Source organism: Anomaloglossus baeobatrachus, chromosome 7, assembly GCF_048569485.1.
Source record: "Anomaloglossus baeobatrachus isolate aAnoBae1 chromosome 7, aAnoBae1.hap1, whole genome shotgun sequence".
Taxonomy (NCBI): domain Eukaryota; kingdom Metazoa; phylum Chordata; class Amphibia; order Anura; family Aromobatidae; genus Anomaloglossus; species Anomaloglossus baeobatrachus.
In genome coordinates this window covers 276,669,224-276,695,827 of record NC_134359.1, presented here as the reverse complement: position 1 = coordinate 276,695,827, position 26,604 = coordinate 276,669,224, and the positions used below count along the sequence as shown (strand labels likewise).

The 26,604-nt window shown below is 46.5% G+C and overlaps 2 protein-coding genes across 2 annotated transcripts in view; one reads left to right on the top strand and one right to left on the bottom strand.

Annotated features, from left to right (window-relative positions):
* The window catches only part of LOC142245472 (uncharacterized), a 361,830-nt gene that overhangs the window by 37,932 nt on the left and 297,294 nt on the right, over positions 1-26,604 (top strand).
* Positions 11,175-26,604, bottom strand: part of LOC142245447 (uncharacterized) — a 72,898-nt gene continuing 57,468 nt past the window's right edge. Inside the window, exon 3 of the mRNA XM_075318156.1 lies at positions 11,175-13,710. Within this exon, the coding sequence (XP_075174271.1) occupies positions 11,666-13,710 (2,045 nt within the window). The 3' untranslated portion in view covers positions 11,175-11,665. The remainder of the gene's footprint in view (positions 13,711-26,604) is intronic.

Sequence of the window (26,604 nt, the reverse complement as noted above, 5' to 3'; positions counted from 1 at the left end):
AGGAGAGTCGGGCCCAATGTGCGCCCCTTGTCCTGGCCTTATCCCCGCAGCCTTGAGATGTTAGGATGAGCCTGGATAACGTTTTTGGCCTAGGCTGCTGCAGGAGCTCATGATAAAAGCAGCTACCTCGTAGCTCCGCCTCCCGGAAGTCGGTTCTGTACATTTTGTTGGAAAAAGACAAATTGCTGATAATCTTTTATTAACACCTTTTGAAACATACAGTGCCTTACGAAAGTGTTTGGTCCCCTTGAATTTTTCAACTTTTTCCCACATTTCAGGCTTCAAACATAAAGATAAAAAATTAAAATTTTATGGTGAAGAATCAACAAGTGGGACACAATGTGATCCTAAATGACTGATGATGATAAATATAATCCCCTGTGTGTAATCAAGTCTCCGTATAAATGCACCTGCTCTGTGATAGTCTCATGTTCTGTTTAAAGCACAGAGAGCATCATGAAGACCAAGGAACACAACAGCCAGGTCCGTGATACTGTTGTGGAGAAGTTTAAAGCCGGATTTGGTTACAAAAAGATTTCCACAACTTTAAACATCCCAAGGAGCACTGTGCAAATGATCATATTGAAATGGAAGGAATATCATACCACTGCAAATCTACCAAGACCCGGCCGTCCATCCAAACTGTCATCTCACACAAGGAGAAGACTGATCAGAGATGCAACCAAGGGGCCCATGATCACTCTGGATGAACTGCAGAGATCTACAGCTGAGGTGGGAGAGTCTGTCCATAGGACAACAATCAGTCATACACTGCACAAATCTGGTCTTTATGGAAGAGTGGCAAGAAGTAAGCCATTTCTCAAAGATATCCATAAAACGTGTTGTTTAAAGTTTGCCACAAGTCACTTGGGAGACACCAAACATGTGAAAGAAGGTGCTCTGGTCAGATAAAACCAAAATCGAACTTTTTGGGCACAATACCAAACGATATGTTGGTGTAAAAGCAACACAGCTCATCACCCTGAACACACCATCCCCACTGTCAAACATGGTGGTGGCACAGCATCATGGTTTGGGCCTGGTTTTCTTCAGCATGCACAGGGAAGATTGTTAAAATTGATGGGAAGATGGATGGAGCCAAATACAGGACCATTGTTGAAGAAAACCTGTCGGAGTCTGCAAAAGACCTGAGACTGGGACCGAGATTTGTCTTCCAACAAGACAATGATCCCAAACATAAAGCAAAATCTGCAATGGAAAGGTTCACAAATAAACGTATCCAGGTGTTAGAATGGCCAAGTCACAGTCCAGACCTGAACCCAATCGAGAATCTGTGGAAAGAGCTGAAAACTGCTGTTCACAAACGCTCTCCATCCAACCTCACTCAGCTCGACCTTTTTGCAAAGGAAGAATGGGCGAGAATTTCAGTCTCTCGATGTGCAAAACTGATAGACACATACCCCAAGCGACTGCAGCTGTAATCACAACAAAAGGTGGCACTACAAAGTATTAACTTAACCCCTTCATGACCTTGTACGGATCTATCCGTCCAGGATCGTGTCCCGTTAAGCCCCGCCAGCTTCCGCGGGCAGGCGGCGTGGATCGGCACACATATCAGCTGTTTTCAACAGCTGACATGTGTGCCTGCTAGCCGCGGGTGGAATCGCTTCCACCCGCGGCCATTAACCCCTTAAATCTTGGTGCCAAAGTCTGGCAGCAAGATTTAAATGCGCGCGGCCATGTTTGTTACTTACCGCCGCCCCCACCGGAAGTCACGTGTGTTATCACGTGACTATCGGTGGTTGCCATCATAGCACAGGGTCATGTGATGACGCCTGCTGCTATGATGTTTCACTTTCATTTTCCCTCGGCCGAGAGCAGAGGGAAAACCAAAGTGACTGAATCTGCTGATTACAGCTGTATTGCTGTGATCAGCAGATAGCGATCAGTGATCGGATTGCTGATTGCTATAGCCCCCTAGGGGGACTAGTAAAATAAAAAAAAAAAGTAAAAAAAAAGTTTTAAAAAATTAAAAAAAAAAAAAACCTAAAAGTTCAAATCACCCCCCTTTCCCCCCATTGAAAATTAAAGGGTTAAAAAATAAATAAATATACATATATTCGGTATCGCCGCGTTCAGAAATGCCCGATCTATCAAAATATAAAATCAATTAATCTGATTGGTAAACGGCGTAGTGGCAAAAAAATTCCAAACGCCAAAATTACGTTTTTTGGTCGCCGCAAGTTTTACGCAAAATGCAATAACAAGCGATCAAAACGTAGCATCTGCGCAAAAATGGTACCATTATAAACGTCAGCTCGAGACGCAAAAAATAAGCCATCACTGAGCCATAGATCCCAAAAAATAAGAACGCTACGTGTTTCGGAAAATGGCGCAAAATGTGCGCCACTTTTATTGGACAAACTTGTGAATTTTTTTAACCCCTTAGATACAATTAAACCTATACATTTTTGGTGTCTACAAACTCGCACCGACCTGAGGCATCACATAGATACATCAGTTTGATCATATAGTGAACACTGTGAATAAAACATCCCAAAAACTATTGTGTGATCACACTTTTTTTTGCAGTTTTTCCACACTTGGAATTTTTTTGCTGTTTTCCAGTACAATATATGGTAAAACCTATGATTTCATTTAAAAGTACAACTCGTCCCGCAAAAAACAAGCCCTCATATGGCAAGATTGACGGAATAATAAAAAAGTTACGGCTCTCGGAAGAAAAGGAGCAAAAAACAAAAACGCAAAAATGGAAAGTGCCCGGGGGCTGAAGGGGTTAAAGGGGATGAATAATATTGCACGCCCTACTTTTCAGTTTTTTATATTTTACAAAAGTTTAAATTAAGCAATACATTTCTTTCAACTTCGCAATTGTGTCCCACTTGTTGATTCTTCACCATAAAATTTAATTTTTTTTATCTTTATGTTTGAAGCCTGAAATGTGGGAAAAGGGCGTCACGGTGGCTCAGTGGTTAGCACTGCAGTCTGGTGGTGGCTCAGTGGTTGGCACTGCAGTCTTGCAGCGCTGGGGTCCTGGGTTCAAATCCCACCAAGGACACCATCTGCAAGGAGTTTGTATGTTCTCCCCTTGTTTGTGTGGGTTTCCTCCGGGTTCTCCGGTTTCCACTCCAAAAATATACTGATAGGGAACCTAGATTGTGAGCCTCAATGGGGACAGTGTTGCCATTGTATGTAAAGCACTGTGGAATTAATAGCGCTATATAAATTAATAAATATTATTATTATTATTATTATATATCTATCTGCTTTAAGGTCATAAAAATTCAAAGTTCAAAAATTGCAATTTTTTTTAATTTTTTTCATAATAATACAAATACTATCACAGAAAATTGACCACTAACTCGGATTATTAGATCTATGTTTACTAAAAACAGTCTCAGAATCACTGCAAACCATTGAAGCGTTCCAAAGTTATGACCACATAAAGTGACAGTGGTTAGAATTGGAAAAAAAAAATGGCAGGGTCATGAAGACAAAAACAGTCTCTGGTGCAAAAGGGTTAAAGATTATCTGGTCTGAGATCAGAGAGAACCTGAAAAAGGCGCAGGGTAGACAGTCACCCTTGGCTAACAAAAGACGTAGTGATGGATCAGGTTTTTAGGTGGAGGACAAGGTATGGTTATCCACGAAAAAAAAAAAGTTTACCTATGTGATATGTATAGACGGTCGCGGCCTCCCTAAATACACACAGAACGATAGTCCCACAATTTTTCATTCCATTCAATTTTACATTATTTCTTATGAAGCAACTAAAGGGTTAATAAACATTCTTTAACCAGTTTTGTATACTTTTGTGGGGTGCTATTTTTAAAATGATATCCCTTCAAGAGAATTTCCAATATAAAGGCCCCTCAAAGTCACTTCAAAACTGAACGGGTCCCTAAAAGAATACGTTTTGTAAATTGTCCTAAAATAATGAAAACTTTCTGCTAAACTGTTAACCTTTGTGATAAAGTTAAGCATTATGCTGACATAGTTGACATAAGGGAAATGTTACTTAATTTTTGTTGTACAGTATAGCCCCTTGGTTTACGGGTATAATCAAAGTTTAAATATTTCAAAGTTTTTTTGTCAAATTTCTATAAATAAAAGCAAAACATATTAATTTAAATTTATTACAAACATAAAATACAAAAAACCTGTTACGCTTGGGGACGATACTAATGACAGCCCAATCGCCACCCGAGATCCTCCGGGCAGATGACAAAGCCACTAGGAGACAGGTGTACAGACACAACAACTACAGAGATATACGAGTATATATGAGGAACCGGTGGTATTAGCTTCACACCACTGCACACGAGATATGCCCTGTTACAGCACAGGCAGCTACTGTATATATAAAAGGAATCAGTGGTGTTGCTTCACACCACAGCACACGAGATGTGCCCTGTTACAGCACAGCTATCCTGACTGAGCAACCGGTTCCCACTGCGGAGCAACCGCCTTGCTGAACCCGGTTGCCGCCGGGTGCACTACCAGCCCTACGCTGTGTCTACTTAGGCGGCCCACTAACAGCACCAGCCTAGTGCTGGCACTGCCCCAACCTATCTGCCGTGCCCCTAGGTACCAACAGCTTACTGCCGGTCACCCACACAGACAGATGCAGCGGGACTAAGCCTTAACACTAGCGTTAATTGGGCACAGTACACCAGGCACATAAACACCCACACTAGTCTGCCATAGGCACTGCAGACTATGGAACGGTTTGGTGCAATGGCCTCTCACAACTCAGCCTGCTGACTGAGCTACACACACAATGCAAATGACGCTCGCGCGCCAATGGGCATGGCCTCAGGTCTTTTATGGCCTAAGCCCTGCCCTAAGCCAAATGCCATGTGGAAATGAAGCCGGTTGCAGCCACACAACGGCCGCCACGTCACTGCTGACGTCATGGCGACCAATCAGCGACCGCCACATCACCACTGACGTTACTGATGGCCAATCAGTGGCCGCCACGTCACCAGTGATGCCCATGACCGCCAATCAGCGGCCCCCACGTCATTGATGACGTCACGCGCATTCGTGGTAGCGGAAATCCTGCACCTAGTGCCTGCAGAGGCTGCGGGAACCCGCGCATGCGCGGTAGGGCGAACTTGGCACTTAGGCTCAGAATGATGTACGACCCTAGCTACCTGACGCCTCTTAGCCAGACGCCTCAAGCGGCGGACAGGTGGCGCTGCAGAGATGGCCAACCCCAATGCAGGAGGAAAGACGGGACTGTATCGGCTCGAGGCCCAGGGGAACCTCGAACCTTAACAAAACCATTATGAGTTGACTGGGATATGTTTCATAGTTTTAAGGTTGAAGGGAGACTCTAAGTCCATCTAGTTCAACCCGTAGCCTAACATGTTGATCCAGAGGAAGGCAAAAAAACCCCAATGTGTCAAATAAGCTCCAATGGGGAAAAAATTCCTTCCTGACTCCACATCCGGCAATCAGACTAGTTCCCTGGATCAATACCCTGTCATAAAATCTAATATACATAACTGGTAATATTATATTTTTCAAGAAAGGCGTCCAGGCTCTGCTTAAATGTTAGTAGTGAATCACTCATTACAACACCATGCGGCAGAGAGTTCCATAGTCTCACTGCCCGTACAGTAAAGAATCCTTATCTGTGATTATGATTAAACCTTCTTTCCTCAAGACGTAGCAGATGCACCCGTGTTCCAGTCGCAGGGGTAGGTGTAAAGAGATCTTTGGAAAGGTCTTTGTACTGTCCCCTCATATGTTTATACATTGTGATTAGATCCCCCTAAGCCTTTGTTTTTCCAAACTAAATAACCCCAAGTTTAATAACCTGTCTTGGTGTTGCAGCCCACCCATTCCTCTAATAATCTTGGTCGCTCTTCTATCTACCTGTAAGATTATGCTATTTATAACCTTCTATACTTTTGCTATCAAGAAAAGCATCCATTCCTCTCTTAAATTCATTCAGTGAGTTGGCCATCACCACTTCCTCAGGAAGAGAGTTCCAGAGCCTCACTGCTCTTACCGTGAAGAACCCTCTTCTATGCTGATGTAGGAATTTTCTTTCCTCCAATCGAAGAGAATGCCCCCTTGTTCTTGTCATAGTCCTTGGTACAAACAGATCATGGGAGAGATCTCTATATTGCCCTCTGATATATTTGTACATATTTATTAGGTCTCCCCTAAGTCTTCTCTTTTCTAGAGTAAATAGACCTAATTTTGATAACCTTTCCGTGTATTGTAATGCACCCACTCCATTTATTATTTTAGTAGCCCGCCTCTGAACCCTTTCAAGTTCAGTAATGTCTTTCTTGAGCACCGGCGCCCAAAATTGCACACAACACTCCAAGTGTGGTCTGACGAGTGATTTGTACAGAGGGAGAATGATGTTTTCATCTCGTGCCCCCAGACCTCTTCTAATGCATCCCATCACCCTATTTGCTTTGGTGGCTGCTGCCTGACACTGGGCACTCCAATTTAGATTCTTATTGACTAAGATGCCTAAGTCTTTTTCCATGTCTGATTTCCCCAGCAGTTTCCCATTTAGTAAGTAATCGTAGCATCTGTTTCTCCTTCCCATGTGCATAACCTTACACTTATCTGTGTTAAACCTCATTTGCCATTTTTCAGCCGAATTCTCCAATTTACTCAAATCCATCTGTAGTTGTAAACTGTCCTCCTTTGTGTTAACTACCTTACATAGTTTTGTATCATCTGCAAATACTGATATTTTAGGCCTGTTTCACACGTCAGTGATTCTGGCACGTTTGTGCTTTTTTTTTAAACGTACCAGAATCACTGACATACGCAGACCCATTATAATGAATAGGTCTGCTCACACGTCAGTTATGTTTCACTGACCATGTCTCCGTGCAGCGTTCACGCGTGTCTGTGATTGCTGCACGGAGACATGTCCATTTTTTTCTGGCATCACTGATGTCCCACGGACCACGCAGTGGTGTGGTCCGTGAAACACGTGCGAGAAAAAAAAACGTGCTTTTAAAATAAAAAACATTTTTACTCACCCGGCTTCAGCGGCGCTCTCTGCAGCCCGTTCTGCCTGCTGCTTCAGAGCTGGCTCATTACTGTCACGCATATTCATGATGCACGACACAGCCGACCCGGAAGCAGCTGCTGCGGAGGTCAGTGCCGGCCGGATGCTGCACTGCAGGAGCGATCAGCACCATGGAGAGCGGGAGCGCGCACAGGTGAATTGATTTCTAAGTGCAATCACGGGCCACGGAGAACGGAGCCCGGATTGCACTTAGACAACCCACGTGTGCCGTAATTCACGGCACACAGAGGGACATGTGCGTGTTTTACACACCAGTGAAAAACGTCAGTGTTTTTCACTGACGTGTGAAATGGGCCTTACTCTGTAAACCATCCACCAGATCATTAATAAATATATTAAATAGTAGGGGGCCCAATACAGACCCCTGTGGCACCCCACTAGTAACCCTGGCCCAATCTGAGTATGCGCCATTACTAACCACTCTTTGTTTTCTACCACTAAGCCAGCTACCTACCCATCTACACACATTTTCCCCGAGCCCAAGCTTTCTCATTTTACTTAGCAGTCTTTTATGTGGGACAGTGTCAAATGCTTTACCGAAGTCGAGATAAATGACATCCAATGATTCTCCTCGGTCCATGTGAGAGCTTACATCCTCATAGACGCTGATCAGGTTAGTTTGACAGGAGCGATCCTTCATAAATCCATGTTGATATGGAGTTAAACAATTATTAACATTGAGACATTCCATAATAGTATCCCTTAAAAACCCTTCAAACATTTTACCCACAACAGATGTTAAGCTTACTGGCCTATAGTTTCCAGGTTCCCTTTTACACCCTTTTTTGAATATTGGTACGACATTTGCTAGCCGCCAATCCAGTGCAACAGACCCAGTTTCTATAGAGTCTTTAAATATAAGGAATAGAGGCCTGTCTATCACATTACTTAACTCCCTTAATACCCGAGGGTGAATGACATCAGGGCCTGGTGATTTGTCAATTTTAATGTTACTAAGTCGGTTCTGCACTTCTTCCTGGGTTAGACAGGTCATACTTAATGGTGCATTTACATGATCACTCTGCATTTCCCCTAGCATATCCTTTTCCTGTGTGAACACAGTTGAGAAAAAAGTATTTAAAACATTTGCTTTTCCCACATCGCTTTCTATGATTTTACCCTCATTATTCTTTAAAGGGCCAACACCATCAATTTTAATCTTTTTTCTGTTTATATAATTAAAGAATAGTTTGGGATTTGTTTTGCTTTCCTTAGCAATGTGTCTCTCAGTTTCTACTTTTGCTGAATGTATTTGATTTTTACACATTTTATTTTTTTCTCTATATATTTTTAATGCTTCTTCGCTGCCTTCTTGTTTTAGCTTTTTAAATGCCTTTTCTTATTATTCATTGCCCCTTTTACATCCTTATTTAGCCACATTGGTTTTCTCCTGTTCCTAGCCCTTTTATTTCCGTATGGTATGGCTCACTCGCAGTGGGTGTTTAATACCGATTTAAAAATTTCCCACTTATTTTCTGTTCTCCCATTTTTGAGGACATTGTCCCAATCAATTTGACGAAGGTCTTCTCTAAGCTGATCAAACTTTGCTTTCCTGAAATTCAGCGTTTTTGTAACCCCCCTCCAAGGCACCTTACTGAAGGACAAGTGGAATTGTATTCTATTGTGGTCACTATTCCCGAGGTGCCCATCCACTCGTACGTCTGTTATTCTATCTGGCCTGTTGCTTAAAATTAAGTCCAGAAGGGCTGCCCCTCTAGTTGGGTCCGGCACAAGTTGGGACAGATAATTATCCTTAGTTACTGACAGAAACCGGTTTCCTTTCTGAGATACGCAGGTTTCAGTTTCCCAGTCTATATCGGGGTAGTTGAAGTCCCCCATAATAATCACCTCATTGTGATTTGCTGCTTTGTCTATTTGTTTCAATAATACATTTTCAGTAGTTTATGTTATATTTGGTGGCTTATAACAAACCCCTATGAGGATTTTATTAGTTTTCCCTCCTTGTATCTCCACCCATAGAGACTCCACCTCTTCATTTCCCTCTTGAATATCTTCTCTTAGTCTGGGCTTTAAACTGGACTTTATATATAGACAGACTCCACCCCCTTTCCTTTTTTTACGATCCCTCCTAAACAATTCATATCCTTGCAGGTTAGCCGCCCAGTCATAACTATCATCTAACCATGTCTCAGTTATTCCTACTATGTCGTATTTTTCCTCATACATTACCAGCTCCAGTTCTTCCATCTTATTGGTCAGGCTTCTTGCATTGGTCAGCATGCAGGAAAGAAGTTTTGCTCCCCTTTTCTTAGCTTCCTTCTTAGTACCCTGTCTTGGGTCCTCTTTACGACATCTAGTATCCTTGATTAGTTTGTCCTTCTGCTGCATGTTCTTGTCTGCTGTTTTTTCTCCCATCCCCTCTTCTAGTTTAAAGCCCTCCTGATGAGTGTGGCAAGCCTTCTGGCGAACGTGTGTTTCCCAGGTTTTGTGAGGTGTATCCCGTCTCTTGCGAGAAGTCCATCGTAGAGGTAATTCACTCCATGGTCCAAGAATCCAAATCCTTGCTGCCTGCACCATCGTCGTAGCCAGTTGTTCACCTCTAGTATCATATTCCATCTTCTGACACCATGGCCATCGACTGGGAGGATTGATGAGAAAACAACCTGTACGTTCCGTTCCTTTATTTTCTTCCCCAGAATTTCAAAGTCTTCACAAATAATTGGTAGATCATTTCTTGCCGTGTCGTTTGTTCCTACATGTATCAATAGGAACGGAGCATACTTCTCGTGCGGTTATGTCCGGCCTGCAGATAATTGTCTCCGTGCCTCTTAGTAGTGAGTCGCCCATAACTACCACTTTTCTTTTCTTTATGGACGCACTGCTTGTTGCTCCTGAGTGTTTTTGAGTGTCTTTTGTTTCTGCTTTTGTTGACAAAGTAAATTCTTTTGATGATACTGTGTCTTCTCCTGTAGATATGGTATCATCCTGAGCTGTGCCATTTTCGTTCTCCAGCATGAGGGCTTCATATTGGTTGCTAAGCTGTGTGGGTGGTGATGACCACTTGATACGCTGGCTTCTTTTGGTCACATGTGTCCACTTTTCAGCCTCTATATGTGTTCTGAAGCTTTTCTCACTTTCCATATCCTGAATGGTTGCTTCTGCCTCGTCCAAGAAGTCCTCATGTTCTTTAATTAGCTTCAAAGTTGCTATTCTTTCTTCCAGTCCCTGCACTTTTTCCTCTAAGAGGGCAACAAGTTTGCACTTTTGACAGGTGAAGTTGGATTTTTTGTGCGGCAGATCCGTAAACATGTAGCATGTGTTGCAGGTGACCATGTGGATTTTCTTCTCTTCCATATTGCTAATGTAGCGTATGACAGGCGAAAGTCCCAGCAATCGATCAGCTTACGGCGACTCTTCTCCTCTTCCCAGAATGCACTGGAAATATGCAAATGAGCTTCCTGCTTCTCCAATCCCTGATTTTGCGATGTCCGCAAACAGCGAGACCCTGCAAGTCCCAGCAATCGATCAGCTTACGGCGACTCTTCTCCTCTTCCCAGAATGCACTGGAAATATGCAAATGAGCTTCCTGCTTCTCCAATCCCTGGTTTTGCGATGTCCTCAAACAGCGAGACCCGGCAAGTCCCAGCAATCGATCAGCTTACGGCGACTCTTCTCCTCTTCCCAGAATGCACTGGAAATATGCAAATGAGCTTCCTGCTTCTCTGAAAAATTCCATTGTCACTACCACAAAAAAAGTGACAATTCAGATTTGAAAATTTTGCTTGGTCACTAAGGGGTTAAAGTGGCTTCTTCCCAGTGTGAGTTCTCTGATGTCTAACAAGCTGTGATTTCCTAATAAAACCTTTCCCATATTTAAAACATGAAAATGGCTTCTCTGCTGTGTAAAGTATCTCATGATTAACAATATCAAATTTCCTAACAAACAATTTCCCACATTCTGAGCAAGAAAATGGCTTCTCTCCTGTGTGAATTTTCTCATGTACAGTAAGTTGAGTTTTCGTATTAAAACATTTCCCACATTCAGAACATGAAAATGGCTTCTCCCCTGTGTGATTTCTCTGATGTCTAACAAGAGATGATTTTGCCGTAAAACATTTCCCATATTGCATAGTTTGAAAAAAGCCCTAGGTCCATCTAGTTCAACCTTCCTCCACAAGTTCTACATTTTGTCCCTAAGTCATTTATAACCAACAATGTTATGTGTACTGAGGAAATCATCCAGCCCTTTTTTAAAAGCCGTTATAGTATCTGCCATTACTACCTCTTGTGGTAGGGCATTCCACAGTCTGACTGCTCTAACTGTAAAGAACCCTTTCCTATTTAGCTGCTGGAATCACTTTTCTTCCACTCGCAGTGTATGCCCCCTGATCCTTAGTATTTGTGTCAGTCCACACATGTATTTACACATATAAATGAGATCTCCTGTGAGATGGTTTTTTTTCTAAGCTAAACATATCCAACTTTTGCAACCTCTCATCATATGGGAGGCCTTCCATTCCTTTAACTTCTGAATGTCCTTTTTATTTTGTTTTTATTTCATTCTGAGCATGAAAATGGCTTCTTTTCTGTGTGAATAAGCTCATGTTTAACTAGCATTGTTTTCTATGTAAAATATTTTCCACATAGTGAACATTAAAATGGCTTTTCTCCAGTGTGAATTCTCGCATGTGAAAGAAGATTAGATTTGTTAATAAAACATTTCCCACATTCTGAACATGAAAATAGTTTCTCTCCTGTGTGAATTCTCTCATGTCTAATAAGATTACATTTCATATTAAAACGTTTCCCACATTCTGAGCATGAAAATGTCTTCTCTCCTGTGTGAATTCTCTCATGTGAAAGAAGATTAGATTTGTTAATAAAACGTTTCCCACATTCTGAACATGAAAATGGTTTCTCTCCTGTGTGAATTCTCTCATGTCTAATAAGTTTACATTTCATATTAAAACGTTTCCCACATTCTGAGCATGAAAATGTCTTCTCTCCTGTGTGAATTCTCTCATGTAAAACAAAATACGATTTTGTAGTAAAACATTTCCCGCATTCTGAACATGAAAATGGTTTCTCTCCAGTGTGAATTCTTTCATGTATAACAAGTTCAGATTTCCTAGTAAAACATTTCCCACATTCTGAACATGAAAATGGCTTCTCCCCTGTGTGAATTCTCTCATGTAAAACAAAATACGATTTTGTAGTAAAACATTTCCCGCATTCTGAACATGAAAATGGTTTCTCTCCAGTGTGAATTCTTTCATGTATAACAAGTTCAGATTTCCTAGTAAAACATTTCCCACATTCTGAACATGAAAATGGCTTCTCCCCTGTGTGAATTATCTCATGTCTGAGACGATTAGGTCTATGTTTAAAACATTTCCCACATTCTGAGCAAGAAAATGGCTTCTCCCCTGTGTGAATTCTCTCATGTGAAAGAAGACTAGCTTTGTTATTAAAACATTTCCCACATTCTGAACATGAAAATGGTTTCTCTCCTGTGTGAATTTTCTCATGTGAAAGAAGACTAGCTTTGTTATTAAAACATTTCCCACATTCTGAACATGAAAATGGTTTCTCTCCTGTGTGAATTTTCTCATGTGAAAGAAGATTAGCTTTGTTATTAAAACATTTCCCACATTCTGAACATGAAAATGGTTTCTCTCCTGTGTGAATTCTCTCATGTATTTCAAGATTACATTTCATATTAAAACGTTTCCCACATTCTGAGCATGAAAATGTCTTCTCTCCTGTGTGAATTCTCTCATGTAAAACAAGATACGATTTTGTAGTAAAACATTTCCCACATTCTGAACATGAAAATGTCTTCTCTCCTGTGTGAATTCTCTCATGTAAAACAAGATACGATTTTGTAGTAAAACATTTCCCACATTCTGAACATGAAAATGGTTTCTCTCCTGTGTGAATTCTCTCATGTAAAAGAAGTTTAGATTTTGTAATAAAACATTTCCCACATTCTGAACATGAAAATGGCTTTTCTCCTGTGTGAATTCTCTCATGTAAAACAAGATAAGATTTTTTAGTAAAACATTTCCCACATTCTGAACATGAAAATGGCTTCTCTCCTGTGTGAATTCTCTCATGTGAAAGAAGTTCAGATTTCCTAGTAAAACATTTCCCACATTCTGAACATGAAAATGGCTTTTCTCCTGTGTGAATTATCTCATGTCTGAGAAGAATAGATTTCTGCTTAAAACATTTCCCACATTCTGAGCAAGAAAATGGCTTTTCTCCTGTGTGAATTCTCTCATGTAAAACAAGATAAGATTTTGTAGTAAAACATTTCCCACATTCTGAACATGAAAATGGTTTCTCTCCAGTGTGGGATCTCTCATGTATAACAAGTAGTGATTTATAAGCAAAACATTTCCCACATTCTGAACATGAAAATTGATTCTTTTCAGTGTGGGATCTCTCCTCTACAACAAAATTTGATTTCTGAGCAAAGCATTTCCTATATTCTGAGCAAGAAAATGTTTTTTTCTTAGTGGGCGTGCTTTGATTTTTCACACTTCTTCTGTGACTCTTATTTCGTTTAACAGTCTGTGATGACTGTACATCTGTGATGTTGCCATGATCTTCATTTGTATCTTGTGTGATGCTACAATCTTCTGCTTTAAAATCTGGAGCTATTGGTTGTCCTTCAGAGCTGCTGGTACAGTCATCTGCCAAGAAGAAAACTGATTTATTTTTTAACAAAATAGACTTAAAAAATATATTAATCTAATTATGAAGATTCAAAATGTAAGAACAAGTAAAAATATCCATACAAATTGTAAGGTATGTAGCAATGTTCTATGAATAACTGTTTTATATGATGTGATGATAGCACAAATAATCAATTTTACTAATGTTCATTCCCGATCATTACCCAGTACAAACATCAAAGAATAAAACATTTGTCACTGAACGTATATTTTATGCCAGCAAAAAAACTATCATTGCGGCAGCGCATTTGATCTTTAAATAGAAAACGTTCTGCAATAATAAAAAGGCATGAGAGAATGAAAACAAACCATCATTGCTATATCAAAATGAAAGCTAACAAGCCCCGATCAACTTCCTATATCATCAATGTAATGCCCTTACCAGCGTCCCTGCACTGTCCTGTCCCCCTCCTTTGTCAGGGACGCCGACGCTCTCACCTTCCCGGTCGCTCAGCCGTGGATGCTCCATCCCCAGTCCCAACCGTCGTGACCTGGGCTCTGCGCACGCCACACAGGCCTCTTGTGAGTGCTCTTAGGCCTTGTGCACACTAGGCGTTTTTGCCGCGTTTTTAGCGGCGTTTTTTACCGCGTTTTTGTGCTGAAAACGCAGTGACATTGCTTCCCCAGCAATGTCAATGGGTTTTCAGAAGTGCTGTCCTCACACAGCGTTTTTTTTTAGCTGCGTTTTTGTGGTGACCACAAAAACGCAGCATGTCAATTATTTCTGCGTTTTCCACTGCGTTTTTCACTCATTGAATTCAATGAGATGTTAAAAACGCAATGAAAAACGCATATAGCCGCGTTTCTATGACTAAAAACGCAGCTATAAACGCAAGGGGTGGGCACTACAGTGACGTGTACAGGAAGAGGATTCCTTCTGTTGGTAAACACAGAAGCAGGAATCCTCCCGGTACCGTCACCGCTGCGTCCACCTCCCGTTCTGTGCATGTCAGCTCCGTGCGGCGCCATGTCTGGGCGGGAGGTGGAGGCAGCGGCGAAAAACAAAGTGAACAGTAGAAAAAAAAAAATGTCGTATACTCACCTGTCTGCAGGGTCCCGATGCCATGCCCGCTCCCATCTCCTCCCGGTACCGCCGCTCTGGCTGTGTGCAGTCTCCCCGGGGCAGGACCTTGCTTGCAGGACCTGGCGGTGGATCACCTGATGCAGTCACCTGACGCATCAGCTGATCGCGGTGTCGCCGGCTTTTTCGCGCCCGGCCGGCTATCAGTGATCCTGCCGTCAGGGGACTTCATCAGCTGATTACCGGCAGCTCCGGCAGCGATCGTATAGGATCAGATTCCTGTCCAATCGATCGCTCCAGGAGCTGCCGGTATCAGCACAGCACATAAGTGAGTATTTATTTTTTTTTTTTTTGCACCGATGCATCAGCTGATTGTATAATCGGCTTTTATACAATCAGCTGATGTGTGATGTGATTCAGGCACTTGATCCTGACACATCATCTGATCGCTCTGCCTTCCAGCAAACCGATCAGATGATATTGGATCCGGATTGGACGGCGCGGGACCCTGACCCAGGATTACTGCGGAGGGGGGTTTATTTCAATAAAGATGGAGTCACTAATTGTGTTGTGTTTTATTTCTAATAAAAATATTTTTCTCTGTGTTGTGTTTTTTTTTTATCATTACTAGAAATTCATGGTGGCCATGTCTAATATTGGCGTGACACCATGAATTTCGGGCTTAGGGCTAGCTGATAATATACAGCTAGCCCTAACTCCATTATTACCCGGCTAGCCACCCGGCTTCAGGGCAGCTGGAAGAGTTGGATACAGCGCCAGAAGATGGCGCTTCTATGAAAGCGCCATTTTCTGGGGTGGCTGCGGACTGCAATTCGCAGTGGGGGTGCCCAGAAAGCATGGGCACCCTGCACTGTGGATTCCAATCCTCAGCTGCCTAGTTGTACCCGGCTGGACTCAAAAATTAGGCGAAGCCCACGTCATTTTTTTTTTTAATTATTTCATGAAATAATTAAAAAAAAAGGGCTTTTCTATATTTTTGGTTCCCAGCCGGGTACAAATAGGCAGCTGGGGGTTGGGGGCAGCCCGTACCTGCCTGCTGTACCCGGCTAGCATACAAAAATATGGCGAAGCCCACGTCATTTTTTTTTTCTTTTTGGGCAAAAAACTGCGTACAGTCCTGGATGGAGGATGCTGAGCCTTGTAGTTCTGCAGCTGCTGTCTGCTCTCCTGCATACACTAGTGAATGGAGGATGCTGAGACTTGTAGTTCTGCAGCTGCTGTCTGCTCTCCTGCATACACTAGTGAATGGAGGATGCTGAGACTTGTAGTTCTGCAGCTGCTGTCTGCTCTCCTGCATACACTAGTGAATGGAGGATGCTGAGACTTGTAGTTCTGCAGCTGCTGTCTGCTCTCCTGCATACACTAGTTCTGCAGCTGTCTGCTCTCCTGCATACAATGAACATTTTGAAGAAGGAAATGACATCAGACCTTTTTTTTTTTTTTTTTTTCATCAACAATCTTTAATGGCATTGTGCACTGATTAAAAACGCAGTGAGCAAAAACGCAGCAAAAAACGCACCAAATCGCGGCAAAAACGCATGCGTTTTTGCCGCGTTTTTTTAGCCGCGGGTGCGTTTTTTAGACAAAAACGCACATAAAAACGCAGCGTGAAAAAAACGCCTAGTGCGCACATACCCTTAGGGCGCCTTAAGGGAGGTGACTGGGCAGTGAGGTTTATACGTTGCTAGTTCTCAGTACCTGACATTTCTACTTCTGCATCGTACCATGTCAGCAAAGTCTGCTTTATCGGTCGCTACTGCATCGTACCCATCAGCCATGTCTGCTATATCAGACGCTGCTGCATTGTATCTTATCGGCTGTGCCTGCCGCATCAGCCATCCCGGCTGCTCGTACCATATCAGTGACTATCCAAGTCCACACCAATGATGCCAGCTACCACAATATCATTCTTCCCGAGTGGGACCTGGTTACCAGACGTACAAGGAATAAAGTGAGTCCTGCACCACTTGTATGCTTCTATTACCGTATGGCAAACACACTTGTATGTACATATAGTACCAGCAGAATATATGATCTGGAAGCAACGTGCTGGTCACAGAAAGAAGTGTCCCATTTAATATGTAGAAGGAAAAATTTGACTGCAATTACCGTTGCTGTGTCCGGTGTTCTTTATTTCAAAGTTTCAGTGCAGGATATAATCATAAGCGGGAGGAGACCTGAATGCCGACTCCTCACAGGGGACGACGGCCGTTTCACCTGTAATTAGGCTTCTACGGGTCCAGCCTAAAAATAGCAGCCTGCAGTCACCCGGGATTGTCGCTCCATTAGATGCGACAAGCCCAGCGCTTTACCCGACTCTTCACTAAGCCCTAGATTAGTGATGTGGAGTGTCTATGAGACCCCATCACTAATCTGAAAGTGAAAGTAAATAAATACAAACAATGAAAAAATAATTTATTTGGAATAAAATACAAAAAAACACCTACATCAGAGTCACAGTGAGCGGCCATAGAGCATGACTGTCAACTGTGAGCTCCCGACAGAGAATGGATGAGCCGCGTGATCAGCGGCGACGTCACACAGGTTATTTGCAGTCACAGCTGGAGGTTCCCACAGCCCTCCACCAGTGACCGCAGGTAACTTGACCTCAGGTGACCTCAGTAAAGTCAGTAACCTCACCTTAGGTGAGACCAACATCTCCCAGCATAAGGCCCGTTTCACACGTCAGTGAAAAACACAGACGTTTTTCAGTGGCGTGTAAAACACGCACATGTCCCTGCGTGTGCCGTGAATCTCGGCACACGTGGGTTGTCTAAGTGCAATCCGGGCTCCGTTCTCCGTGGCCCGTGATTGCACTTAAAAATCAACTCACCTGCGCCCGCTCCCGCTGTCCATGGTGCTGAATCCTCCCGCGGTGCAGCATCCGGCCGGCGCTGACCCCTGCAGCAGCTGCTTCCGGGTCGGCTGTGTCGCGCATAATGAATATGCGCGACAGTAATCAGCAGGCTTAGAAGCAGCAGGGAGAACGGGCTGCAGAGGACATCGCTGGACGCCGGGTGAGTTAAAATGTTTATTATTTTAAAAGCACGTTTTTTTCTGGCACGTGTTTCACGGACCACACCACTGCGTGGTCCGTGGGACATCAGTGATGCCAGAAAAAAATGGACATGTCTCCGTGCGCCAATCACGCACACGCGGGTACGCCGCACAGAGACACGTGCAGTGAAAAATCACTGATGTGTGAGCAGACCCATTCATTAGAATGGGTCTGCGTATGTCAGTGATTCTGGTACGTTTAAAAAAAAGCACAAACGTACCAAAATCCCTGACGTGTGAAAGGGGCCTAAAACAGTGGTTTTTTTGCCAAGAGATGTAGATTTGGTGATGAAATGTTCATACCATATTCATGCAATCTACACCTACTGGCAAAAAAACCGCATCACTATCATATCATACCGCATGCGATTTTGCCAGGAGGTATAGATTAAGTGCTTCAATATGGTGTGAAAATTTCATCACCAAATTTACATTTTTTGGAGCAGTTTTCTGCCAGGAGGTGCAAATTTGGTGCTAAAATGTCTACACCAGATTTCAGCACCAAATTTGCACCTCCTGGCAGAAAAACCCCTTTTTTTGCATTTTAGGGCCAAGAGAGGCAAAGTTGTTGATGAAATTTTGACACCATATATTCATGCACCCAATCTATGCCTCCTGGCAAAAAAATATGCATCAAAACCGCATGTGGTCCAATAGATGCAACAATCCTGGGCAGCTATTGTTAGGTTGGGGGGCATTCTACTAACCATGGGTCTCCCTAGCCTGAGAATACCAGCCCCCAGCTGTCAGGCTTTATCTTGGCTGAGTATTAAAATTTGGGGGAACCGTACATCATTTTATTTTAATTATTTATTAAATAATGTTTAAAAAAGTGCATGCGGTTCCTCTTATTTTGATACACAGCCAAGATGAGCGCACGGCTGGGGGCTGCAGCCTGTAGCCGTATGCTTTATCTGTGCTGGGTATCATAATTTTTACTATACGCTATAGACCAGGGCAGGACTGGGACTAAAATTCAGCCCTGGCATTTGGGGGCACACAGGCTCACTTTTTGCGTGGTGAATGTGTAATATATTTCTGCACTTGTATATGTGAGTACTGTATGGCATTATGTGAGTACTGTATGGCACTATGTGACACTGTATGGCGCTATGTGACACTATGGCATTATGTGACACTGTATGGCATTATGTGACACTGGCATTATGTGAGTACTGTATGGCACTATGTGAGTACTGTATGGCACTATGTGAGTACTGTATGGCATTATGTGAGTACTGTATGGCACTATGTGAGTACTGTATGGCATTATGTGAGTACTGTATGGCACTATGTGAGTACTGTATGGCACTATGTGAGTACTGTATGGCATTATGTGAGTACTGTATGGCACTATGTGAGTACTGTATAGCATTATGTGACACTGGCATTATGTGACACTGTATGGAATTATGTGACACTATATGGCATTATGTGACACTGTATGGCATTATGTGAGCACTGTATGGCATTATGTGACACTGTATGGCATTATGTGAGTACTGTATGGCATTATGTGACACTGGCATTATGTGACACTATGGCATTATGTGAGTACTGTATCGCACTATGTGAGCATTGTATGGCACTATGTGAGTACTGTATGGCATTATGTGAGTACTGTATGGCACTATCTGACACATTTTTGCAGTGTGTAATAGACCTTGATGTATTTTCTGCTCTTTGCTTCCCTGATTTATGGATTGTTTCGCCACATACCTGTGTCCTAATCACTCTACAAGCGCTGCAGTCACTACAGGGGATTGTACCTGTGCGGACAGGTCCAGGACTAATTTCACTGATTTCACACTAATTAGTCCTCGATTAATGACTTTGCGCCCCTCCCCACACACACACACACACACACACAATACAATGCACCCCCATTACCCATACACACACACACACACACACATACACACACACACACTACAATACAATGCACCCCCATTATCCCTCCCCACACACACACACTACAATGCACCCCCATTACACTTCCACACACACACACACACACACACACACACACACACACACACGCACAATACAATGCATCCCCATTACCCACACACACAGTACAATGCACCCCCATTACCCACACACACACACACACACACACACACTAAAATGCACCCCCATTACCCTCACACACACACACACACACACACACAATACAATGCACCCCCATTACCCCTACACACAAACACACACACACTACAATACAATGCACCCCCATTATCCCTCCACACACACACACACACACAATACAATGCACCCCCATTACCCCTCCACACACACACACACACACACACACACACACACACACACACTACAATACAGTGCACCCCCATTATCCCTCCCCACACACACATACTACAAAACAATTGTGACGCCCTGGACTAGTCAGGACGTCCCAGGTAGTCACACACAACACCACACCCCTTTCCAGTTAGGTAACACCAGTCAAACTCACAAACCCTTGTTACCACCCTCCAGGTTTGATGTCCACACCAGGTGGGGTGGAGTCAGGTAGTTGGCTCCACTCACCAAGGAGTTCACAGGCCTGGAGGCGGGAAACACAGCAGATTAGTTTTGGACAGTGAAAGAGGAGGGTGAAGTTCAAGGGCAGACCTGTGACCAGGCCTGCCAGCAGTCTACTTGGTGTCTTGGTCGGAGCCCAGGCACCTCTGGCAAGGAGGCAGTCTGTGGTGGCCGCCTGCAGGAGACCGGGAAGACGACTGGTGGAACCATAAGGGACCGGGACAGGGCAGTGGCCCGCCGGAACCGAACCGGGGAACCAACTGGATACCGGAGCACCAGGCAGGGTACTCAGACCCCGAGCTAGGCTAGAAGCCACCAACATAGCCAAATTAACTGATTGCAGTCTGGACCTCAGGGGTTCATTCCCACCTAAGTCCCGATTGAAGGCAACAGCCCAACCATTCCGGATAAGTGCCACCGCCAAAGGCAAGAGATCCAAAGGGCCAGCGTCTGCGAGCAAACGGGCTCCTACGACATAAACACGTCGGGGAGCGGACTACCGGTGTTTAGGCACAGGAGTCACCAACCACACACAAAGGTGCAGGAGAAAGGCGGCAACCACCAACCTGATCTGGAAAAGCTGCAGCTGCATCTCTCCATTTGGTTTACCAGCGACTCCAGTGTCTTGTGTCAGAGTGAGTACACCAGTGCCATCAGGCACCGCACCGCGCTGCACCGCAACACTACACCCTGCACCCCGGCCTGCACCAACCGGGCCCCCCGGGACCAACACCCCCTACCCACGGAGGGGTCAACACCTAGCTGCGCCACTACATCACTCCCGGGAGCCCCCCCGTACCTTCTCACTGCAGCGGTGGTGGTCACAATCACCACAACCCGTGGGTGGCTTCATGAACTGTCTTCCCAAACCAAGCTACTGCGGCCCCTCCGGTCGTGGAAGTCCCCGCGTGTAGCGCCAACCCCCTTGCAGAGCGACGTGACCCCCGGGTCCGTGAGAGGCTCGAGCCACCACCGTTAGAACAAGCACGGATCCGAGTGGCTCGGCGGTCGCAGCTGAGCCCGCAGGGTGGTACACCTCGACTCTTCTGGCATCTGCGAACAGGATTGAACCAGTCCACTTACCTGTGGAAGTGCGCCTTGCAGTAGCCGTCAGCGGCGTCCCGCTGAAAAATTGGAGAATCCGCCATCTTGGGCGCGAAACGTTCCCGCTCAAGCAGTCTTCCCCGAGCAGAAAGGGCGCGAAGACGAAGCCCCGCTCCCCGAGAGCGGTGCGGTGCAGAAAGAGAAAAGTGCTCGGAAAAGACCAAGGGGGAGCGGGTGAAGAATGGCGGCATGTAACTAACGCCGTGAAGTGCAGGGACGCCAGGACTCTGCCGAAAACCGTTCCTGGACACCAGCGCGGACGGATGTGTCGGAGGATTCAGGCCCAGGCTGATTCCCTAATGGAGCGGTGGATGGCCGAGATGGAGGAGCTGGCTGCGGCTGTGCGAGCATGCGAAGTGGAGGCAACCTTAGAGAAGTGGGTAAGTGACCCACGCCCCTATGTCCCCGAGGGACCGGCCGCTGCGGCTGAGGGACGCGGTCTGCCCCTGCCCTCTATATTGCCTCCCTCGCCGCCCGTACCGGTTGACGCTGACTCCCCGCTCTGTCCGGTGCCACCTGCCCCGCTAGCGGAGTCCATCCCACCACCAGCCTGTGAGGACCTGCTTGCCAAAGCCGCCCCCGGCCAGCCCGTCACCACCTCGACACCAACACCCGCCTCGAGGAAGATCAGCCTCCGGAGGAATCCCGGTCCCGTCGCGAGGCCGCTGGTCCCGGAAGAGGCCGCGCCCCAGGAGAAGCAGGCCCCGGCAGTCCGCCCGGCCAAGATGGAGGTGACCGTCGACCGGAAACCAGCTCAGCAGGTAAAGCTGGCCGCTCCCTGAATCCAGGCCTCGGCTGAGGCGTCACGGGGTTGCCGCTGCAAGGCAGCCGAGCAGGCCACAACACAGCGGGGTTCCCCAGTGCAGAAGGTGCCGGTCGTAGCCGGCACGGGGGAGCTCCGGCTGGGCCCGACCCCCGCACAGAGCGAGACGGAGCAGGCAAACGCTCCATACTGGGAGCGGCAGCAGCGCCAGCTGGGCCGGGAAATCGCTGCCCAAAAAAGGTGTAAAGCGGATGTGCATGCCCACATGTATGTGGAGAAAGATCACCTGCAGCGAGCTACCATCGGGGTCCAGAGCAGTGCACCATGTGAAGGTGGCACTGGAGCCCCACGGTTGAGAATGGACTGTTGAGAAAGGCAGCGGATCCCTGTTGCCACAAGGACAGTCCCTGTTGGGACCCATCAGCAAGTCCCCGTTGGGACCCCCATTGTTTTATGGTAGCGGAGCCAGCTACTGAAGCGCCCGTCCCCGTTGGGACTTTTGTTGCCCCCCATTTCAAAGACAAAGCTGAGAACTTGCAAGCCACCCCAATAACTTTTGGGCTTGTAAATAGCGCCCTAACTGCCCTTCCTGCTACTGCCAGTCTCCGGAGAGGTTGGTTGGAGGAAGGACCCGCAGCAGAGCAGGCTGGGGTCCGGTCACCACCGGGACCGGTGACCATCCTCCGGGTCAGGGGTCCCCTGGACGTGGGGCCTCTGAGTGACTGCCGGGTGCGACGCACCGTACCCGTTCCCGCTTGGGTGGCCTGGCCAAGTTCCCGTTTCCGGACTGGGGAAAAGGGGTGCTGCCCATTTCTTAGGGGCAGCATCAAGGTCTAGGTTGCTTGGGTGGGATAGCGGAAGGACATGAGCCCATTTAATAAAAATGTTCCCGTTTGTAATGGTTCAAGAATGTGCCTCCCGTAAGGGAAGATTTAAAAGTATGCATAATGTTTTACCCATGTTTTACCTTTTTCAGAATAATAAAAACCGGTGATGATGGACGGGCAGCCCGCGGATGGTCTGCATTAAACCAGGGGGGAATGTGACGCCCTGGACTAGTCAGGACGTCCCAGGTAGTCACACACAACACCACACCCCTTTCCAGTTAGGTAACACCAGTCAGACTCACAAAACCTTGTCACAACCCTCCCGGTTTGATGTCCACACCAGGTGGGGTGGAGTCAGGCAGTTGGCTCCACCCACCGAGGAGTTCACAGGCCTGGAGGCGGGAAACACAGCAGATTAGTTTTGGACAGTGAAAGAGGAGGGTGAAGTGTGACCAGGCCTGCCAGCAGTCTACTTGGTGTCTGGGTCGGAGCCCAGGCACCTCTGGCAAGGAGGCAGACTGTGGTGGCCGCCTGCAGGAGACCGGGAAGACGACCGGTGGAACCATAAGGGACCGGGACAGGGTAGTGGCCTGCCGGAATCGAACCGGGGAACCAACTGGAGACCGGAGCACCAGGCAGGGTACTCAGACCCCGAGCTAGGCTATAAGCCACCAACATAGCCAAATTAACTGATTGTGGTCTGGACCTCAGGGGTTCATTCCCACCTAAGTCCCGATTGAAGGCAACAGCCCAACCGTTCCGGATAAGTGCCACCACCAAAGGCAAGAGATCCAAAGGGCCAGTGTCTGCGAGCAAACGGGCTCCTACGACATAAACACGTCGGGGAGCGGACTACCGGTGTTTAGGCACAGGAGTCACCAACCACACACAAAGGTGCAGGAGAAAGGCGGAAACCACCAACCTGATCTGGAAAGGCTGCAGCCGGCTGCGGGCCCCGTTCATCTCTCCATATGGTTTACCAGCGACTCCAGTGTCTTGTGTCAGAGTGGGTACACCAGTGACATCAGGCACCGCACCGCACTGCAATGCAACACTACACCCTGCACCACGGCCTGCACCAACAGGGCCCCCGGGACCAACACCCCCTACCCACGGAGGGGTCAACACCTAGCTGCGCCACTACACCTCTCCCAGGAGCCCCCCCGTACCTTCTCAGTGCAGCGGTGGTGCCCACAATCACCACAACCCGTGGATGGCGTCACGAACTATTATCCCAAACCAAGCTACCGCGGGCCCCTCCGGTCGTGGAAGTCCCCGCGTATAGCGCCAACCCCCTTGCAGAGCGACGTGACGCCCAGGTCCATGAGAGGCTCGAGCCACCACCCGTAGAACGAGCACGGATCCGAGTGGCTCGGTGGTCGCAGCCGAGCCCCGCGGGTGGTACACAATACACCCCCATTATCCCTCCCCACACACACACACAATACAATGTACCTCCATTACCCCTACACACACACACACACACACACAGTACAATGCACCCCCATTACCCTCACACACACACACACAAAATACAACGCACCCCCAATACCCCTCTCCCCCACACACACACAATACAATGCACCCCCATTACCCCCCCCACACTCACAATACAATGCACCCCCAATACCCCTCCCCACACACATACACACACACAATACAATGCACCCCCATTACCCACACAAACACACAATACAATGCACGCTCCATTACCCCTCCCCCACACACAATACAATACACCCCTCCGTCACCCACTACACACACACACACACAATTCAATGCACCCCCCATTAACCCTCCCCCCACACACAATACACTGCACCCTCCATTACCCCCTCCCCACACACACATACAATACAATGCACCCCCATTACCCTCACACACACACACACACACACACACACAATACATTGCACCCCCATTAGCCACACACACACACACAATACAATGCACGCTCCATTACCCCTCCCCACACACAATACACCCCCCATCACTGACTACACACACACACTCACAAAATACATTGCACCCCCCATTACCCCTCCCCCCCACATAATACAATGCACCCCCCATCACCCCCCTACACACACAAATTACACTACCCATCACTAGACACTCCTGCCTCTCCCCCTCCCTCGGAATACAGTACTCCCCCTCTGCCTGTCACAAAGCTGTGTTCCTTCACACAATACAATGCACCCCCATTACCACACACACACACACACACAGTACAATGCACCCCCATTACCCCCCCCCACACACACACAATACAATGCACCGTCAATACCCCCTCCCCCCACAGACACACACACACAATACAATGCACCCACATTACCCACACAAACACACACACACACAATACAATGCACGCTCCATTACTCCTCCCCCACACACAATACAATACACCCCCCGTCACCCACTACACACACACGCACGCACACACACACACAATACAATGCACCCCCCATTAACCCTCTCCCCACACACAATACACTGCACCCTCCATTACCCCCTCCCCACACACACATACAATACAATGCACCCCCATTACCCTCCCACACACACACACACACACAATACATTGCACCCCCATTAGCCACACACACACACAATACAATGCACGCTCCATTACCCCTCCCCACACACAATACACCCCCATCACCGACTACACACAGACACACACAAAATACATTGCACCCCCATTACCCTTCCCCCCCCACATAATACAATGCACCCCCCATCTCCCCCTACACACACAAATTACACTACCCCATCACTAGACACTCCTGCCTCTCCCCCTCCCTCGGAATACAGTACTCCCCCTCTGCCTGTCACAAAGCTGTGTTCCTTCACAACTGTTCCCCGTTATGTGTCCTCAGCCCCTCCCCACTCATCCCCATAAATTAAACCTGCGATCTTCGGCTCCTCCATGGAGCGCTTACCGCTTCCTGATGTCTCCTGTGTGGCGCCCGTAGCACTGTGATGACATCAGCAAGGTGCTGATCTCATCACGTTGCTGCACGTCGGGAGCGGGGCCCAGTCCCGGCGCACTGTTCAAATGTATTTACGTCTGAAAGACGTAAATACATTTGCATAGGCAGGAGGAAGCTTCGGTCACCGGCACCGCCACTCTCCTCAGCAGTGTGTGCATGCCGGGCCGGCACAGCAGCACACAACAGGGCCGGCACAGCACAGCGCTCACTGCCTCCTGGTCCTGCTGCAGCTAGTGTGCCCGGCATGCACACACTGCTGATGAGCGCGGTGGTGACTGCGGATACAGCGGCCCACTACAGGGACCAGCCCATCTGGCATTTGCCAGAATTGCACTATGGTCAGTCCGGGCCTGCTATAGACCCACATAGCATATGTGATTAGAAGCAGTCAGCTGACACTCAGAGTGGGAGTGCATCTGACTGCAACCAATCACAGGCGCTGGTGGGCAAGGAAAGCAGTGCATATTCAATGAAGGTAAATTATCGGCTCCAGAAGTGAATGCGTGGCCTGGAAGCAGTGGATAG